This window comes from Callospermophilus lateralis, chromosome 4, assembly GCF_048772815.1.
Source record: "Callospermophilus lateralis isolate mCalLat2 chromosome 4, mCalLat2.hap1, whole genome shotgun sequence".
NCBI classification, from domain to species: Eukaryota; Metazoa; Chordata; class Mammalia; order Rodentia; family Sciuridae; genus Callospermophilus; species Callospermophilus lateralis.
In genome coordinates, this window is record NC_135308.1 from 14,076,481 (window position 1) to 14,082,480 (window position 6,000).

Genomic DNA, 6,000 nt, shown 5'->3' on the forward strand with positions numbered 1-6,000 from the left:
CCTCTTCTAGAGAGTAGTAATATAGCTTCCATCATGTTCTCAAAAATAAATAAAAGAAATCCCCCAAAGCTGAATAACTACTGTTTATCCCACTGGCTTTGAAGTTAAAATTCTCAAGTTACTCAGCATGAGTTGTAAAAGCATAAAAAACCAAATGACAGGATAGTAGTTACCCTGAAGTATGCAGGGGGCAAGGTATGAGTAGTTGTTGAGAGGGCATCAGGTGGACTTTTGGGGCACTGACAATATTGATTTGATCAGGGAGCTAGTTATAAAAGAATGTTCACTTTGTAAAAATTCATCAGACAGAATACTTTTTTTTTTGTATCTGTCTCTAGGTATACCGTATTTCAAAAAGAAGTTAAAAAATAACATAGATGAGTCACTTACACAGAGGAGACATCATTAGAAATCCTCAGAAATGATGCACTAGGAGAAGCCCATGTGGTGAAGAACTGAAGCCCCAGACAACAGCCAGAAATGAACCCAGGCCCTCAGTCTAACCAAGCCTGCAAGTAACTGAGACCCAGAGCAGCACAGGCACTTGAAAGCAGAAGCTCCAATCCCAGTCAGACCTTGAAACTGACTGCAGCCTACAGCTAGACTGTAAATGAGACCCCAACCAGAACCATCTAGTTAAGCCACTCCCAGATTTCTGACCATGAGTAAATCTGGGAGATAATGTTAGATGTTTCAAAAACAAACAAAAAAAGAATTTCAAAACACTATTTTCCTTACACATATTGAAGTGAAGAGTAGCCTCAGTAGCTGTACCTACAGAGAGACATTAGCTTACTGGTTTAAATTGGCAATTTTCCCTCCTTGAAGAGCTATGGTACAATATTGCTTTCAAAATTCAACCAAGAAGGAAGAAATACAGCTGGTGATATGAACATAAGTTTCTGCATCAAATGGAAGCTAATTTTTCTGTAAGACCCAGGACAGAAATCTTCAATGCTTCTTTCTATTACCTCCATCTAAATTGGAGATTATTTCACCACAGTAAAATATGTTGTGTTTTACTGAATAAGTATTTATTTGAATGGTACACACATATGCATACATCCTTTAATTTTTCCGAGTGTTCTCACAAAAGGAAATAAGAAGTCAAAGAGTTATAAGTTACATAAATACTCTATAGATATATTAGCCCAGCATGATGGCAAGCACCTGTAATCCGAGACTTCAGGAGGCTGTGGCAGGAGGACAGCTTGAGCCTAGGAGTTTGAGATGGTCTGTCTGGACAACATAGCAAGACCCAGTCTCAAAAAATAAAATATGGGCATATTATTTGTGAAAAAAATCCACAAAAGAGATAGATGGGGTAGGGCTGGGTAGGGGGATGGAGCTATCCCTGTATCATTCCTGTACCTCCATTTGTGCTTCTGATGCCTGTCCAAAGAGCATCAGAACCTGACACCTTAGCTTCTGGCTCCAGGGCCTTCCTTATCCTCCATCCCCTGCAGAGCAAAGGGCCTTGCACACAATTAAACATTCCCACATTGTTTTAGTTTGCTGAAAAAAGTTACAAAAGTTACTATTTGTTTTTTTCTTTTCTTTCTTTCTTCCATTTAAAACTCTCAAAAGTTGTACAGGACTCCCTTCTCAAAACGACTACCCATTGTTTTCTTGCAAGTTTTTTAAATACAGAAATGACAACTGTCACTTTTTCTATAATATGGCTAAAAATTTTCACTATGTTAAATTTTAACCTATCACTTATAATGATTTTTCATAGCTCCCTAGAGTTACACTGACAGTCAATATTTAATTACTACACCTGAAGTTTAAAACAAATTACGAATACTTTGAAAACAATTTTTTGTTATTACAAAGTTATAATGAAGAGCCCAGTAAATTAAGACTCTGTGTAAGGCTCAGCATAATAATATAATACATCCATCAAGAACCCAGAATTATTCATGCTATTATTTATATTGTATAATATATTTACATATTAACATATTTAATATATATTCTTCCTGTCAAGGTTCTGAACATCAACTAATACCATTAATACATGATCCTTCTTCTTAATCTTTGTCATTTCCCCTTTACTCTGTTGTCATCTCTGTAATAACCAGTAAGCAAAGGAAGACAGTAAATCCTCATTATTTTCATTATCTTTAAATATTTTTTAGAAAATGGAATGAGGGGTAACCAAAGATAATTACATCCGAATGAGTCTGATTTTTCCCCTAGGCAATGCTTGTAACCACAGCCAATGAGGTAAGTAAATAAGTTCATTTAAGACCAAGGATAAGAAAACCATTATATCAAAGAGCTGCTTCAGGGTACTATCCTAAAGACACTTGACTATGACAGCAGCAGAGCTAAAAGACAAACTAAATATTATAATTTTCCATTACTAACGTTTTACAGCACTTAAAATCTTTCATAAAACACAACCTTAGAGGAGAGATATCTAAGACTTCAGACTGAGAGGACTTGACAATCATAAAATGCTTAGCATGGAGTTAAAAAAAAAATGGCTCACCCTGGTGGTTCAGAAAAGTACTAGATATATAATGACTCAACTATTTAGTTCTACATGTGGAGCTTTCAAATAATCTTCATCTTAAGATTAATAAACTGTAATAAACTTCTTTATTAAACTTCATGCTCAAACAGCATTTTGAGGAAAGCATTCCCTCTTCAATGCACTGCAGACTGGTTTTTATTTACTAAATTCACTGAAAGGAGAGTGTATCTTTTCTCATGGAAAGGTTTCCTGTTATAATAAAACACCACTTTAAAGTCTGTGAGTGCCCAATACTAACCTGGTGGTCTAACAAAGAAAAGCCACATACCTTACTCTCTCCAGAAAGAAAAAAATCACAAACTTATCCCATTGGCATAGACACCACTTACCACTCAACTGAGTTCTTAAAAGTTCTTAAAAGTAAATGAAGAATAAAAACAAATCACTGACAGCATGCTTCCGTGTTTTGAAAGCTAATTCTTATTTTGGTAGATTTATTTTTTGGTGGATTAGAGAAAAACAACTCCTTACTAAAAACTACAAACCCTCCTTTGAGCAAAAAATGCTATGAAAATTGCTTTGATACATCTTGACTTTCTAACAATTAGGAATGACAACTGTTTTGCTCCAGAAATGTGGGAGAGATAGTAAACAAGACAGACGTATATCTATAAAAGTATCCGCTTCTTCCTCTGCAGGCCAAAGCATCCTTTAACAAGACTATCTATTCAAATCATGCTCTGGAATGAGTTCATGGACACTAATTTTTTAGCCCCTAGTATATAAAAGACCACTGGACCCAAAGTGCTCTTTACTGTAAGCAAATTTCGCATCAGTCCTGTGCATTGAGTCTGTTCCTTTAAGTGCCAGAAGTAATTTCTGCCTACTTACTTGTTTAAAATGCAAGGATTTTTTTTTTTTTTAAATCACATAAACTGCTTCATGCTTAGCAGTAGCTGCAATAAAACTCAAGGTACCATACTACTATTATTATTATCATTTTGTACAAATTTTATCGCTATTTTCGCTGGTGCTGGCCATGATGCTGGCTTCAAAACACAAATCTTGTGGTCTTCATTTGTGGTTGTTTCTTGATATAATCCTGACCTGGTAACTTGTCCCTCTCATTCCAAAGATCTGCTCTACATCCTCGCCTGCAAAATGAGTCTTTTATTTAGTCTCTTCTCTTCCGAAGAAATGAAGTCATGCCACTGACGCTTTTGTAGATATACCAGGAATAAGATCATTCTTTTTATTTGAGGAATGATACCACAGAGTATGCAAAATAAAGGCGACATTGCTCTGTAATCTTTACTTCCTACAACTCAAAACCTGTGGGATTGGTTTAGAAAATCCGAAGGTTCCCAATGGATTTGCATCAATAACTGTCATAAAAATATCAGATCTAAGGCACAGAGAGGAAAAACTTTACCTAGTTTGCCAGAAATACACTGCGCTCCTCCAGCTACTACTGGGTTTTGTGTGGGCTGTCCTTTTTTCGGGCCTGTGTTGTGTCTTTGAGGAAAAGTGGCCTGGCCCAGAAGCACGCGTGGGGCCGCTCCGGGGCCGGATCAAGACCCTCGCGAACACCGTCTGCACCCAACCCTGCAGCTCTCGTTTCAGACACACCCCCCTCCACCCCGCGTTTCACATAGGAGGTGTGGGCGCTCAACTCCTTCACTGTGGACAGGGGGACGCGAGGGGAGGCGGGCCGAGGCCTGAGCTCCCATTTTGGAGGACCGGGAGCTCGGCCCTCTGGGACGTGCGATCCGGAGTGAGGGAGCGGAGGGTGCATCCGGGGAGGGGGCAGGAGGCCGGATGGGGGTCTATCGCATTCGAGGCCGTGAGGAGGAAGGCGGCGGGAAAGACTCAGCGGAGCGAGGGTCACCGGAGTGAGGATCCTTTTTTGTTATCGCGGCGTGACGGCGGCGTGACGGGGCAGCCCCCCTCAGGACATCCAGCAAGGGGTCGCCCTCCCCTCCCCGCTGGGGGACCCTGAGGACTCCGCGGAGGCCTCTGGCCGGCTGGGAGGCAGCGGCCGCCCGGCGCCGGGGCTGTGCGCGCCGGGCACCGATCCTGCCCCTCCAGCGCCTAGCGCGAGGCGTGGGACCGGGTGGGAGGGGATGGAGGAGGCCCCCGGCCCGGGAGGCGGGAAAGGCCCCGAAGCTGCGGGACGGGCGGCGGCTCGGCAGCCCCGAGTGGCGGCAGCGCGGCCTGGCGAGCCCCGAGCCGGCTCGAGCCCCGGGGGCCGCGTGCGCCCCCCACTCCACTCCCCGCTCTCCGCGGCCGCCCCCTCCCCCCGCGGCTCCTCTCACCTGCACATGATCCGCCATTTTGCTCCATTCATGCTCCTCTCCGGCCCCCCCTCCCCCCCAGCGCGCACCTCGGCCGGGGCCGCTGCCGCCGCCGCCGCCGTCGCCGCTGCGCCTGCGCACTGGGGGCTCGTCGCGCTACGCTCGCGGCGTAGCGCCGCTCTGCTGCGCAGGCCCCGGCGGGTCGGCCGCGGTTGGAGAATGCGCAGCGCGGCTGGGACGGCGTAAAGGCGCGGGCAACGTCAGCGGCCCCGAGACGCTGGGTGGGAAGAAGGAGCGGGCCCGGGGAGCGCGAGGGAGGGGAGCTGGGGGAACAAAGCTTTGTTTACATGGGTTTTAAAGGGGCCGCGCTCGTTCCGGCGGGCGGGCGGGCGCTGGCGTAGGAGGTGGCGCAGCCTTTTGCTTCTGTGCGCGGTGAGGGCTCCCGGATGGGGGCCGGGGTCGTCCCCACCTGGAACCCCTGCCCCCTGGGTATTCCCCTCTGCCCACGTGTCTTTCCCCTTGACTTGCCCCTGGGATGACACCGCCACCACCACTGCCAACAGCAACAGCAACCCGCAGCGCACCTACTGTAAACCCCCCCGGGGGGCTTCGGTGGTGCGCGGGCCGACGCATCCCCACATACCTGCACTGTTCATTATTCTCCAATACACTGTTTTCAGCAGTTGGATTTATGTTTGTAGTTTTCTAGTTTTCTGTTCGGGGCCATTGCCCTCTGATCAGATTTTACCAGCGACCTAGAAGTGATTTCCTTGTTTTCATTTCTGTCGTTTTTGCTTGCATAAGCAGTCACGGAAATAGCTTCCAAATAGTGGTGATGATCAAAACACACAGAAGGCACTGTCTTAATCTCCTGAAACCGATTGCTATCTTAACCAGTACTCTAGGCTACCTCCTCAAAGGGGTCAGATGCTGGGAGGGGTGCTACTGGTGGTCATTAGGACCCCTGGGCTCAGGTTGGTAGGACAGCTAATTCCAATTCCTGCTTTTCCCATTATGAGTTACCTGTGTTAGATAAGCAAGTTCTTCTTTAACACTGGATTCGACTCTAGTTTCTATTCAATGCCCCTACTTTAGATCTCCCCTCGCCCCCACATTCGATCTTAAGTAGATTTCCAGAGCGTTGGTTATTTGAAGGCTGTGTATTTACTGGGTGCTACCATGTATAATCCAAATGACGGTGGTAGTAAATTACACACCTTTTAT

The 6,000-nt window shown here is 45.2% G+C and overlaps 1 protein-coding gene across 1 annotated transcript in view; it reads right to left on the reverse strand.

The window, feature by feature from the left end:
* The window catches only part of Xpo7 (exportin 7), an 83,009-nt gene extending 78,113 nt beyond the window's left edge, over positions 1 to 4,896 (reverse strand). The window contains exon 1 of the mRNA XM_076853616.1: positions 4,798 to 4,896. Within this exon, the coding sequence (XP_076709731.1) occupies positions 4,798 to 4,815 (18 nt within the window). The 5' untranslated portion in view covers positions 4,816 to 4,896. The remainder of the gene's footprint in view (positions 1 to 4,797) is intronic.
* Between the last annotated feature and the right edge of the window lie 1,104 nt (positions 4,897 to 6,000).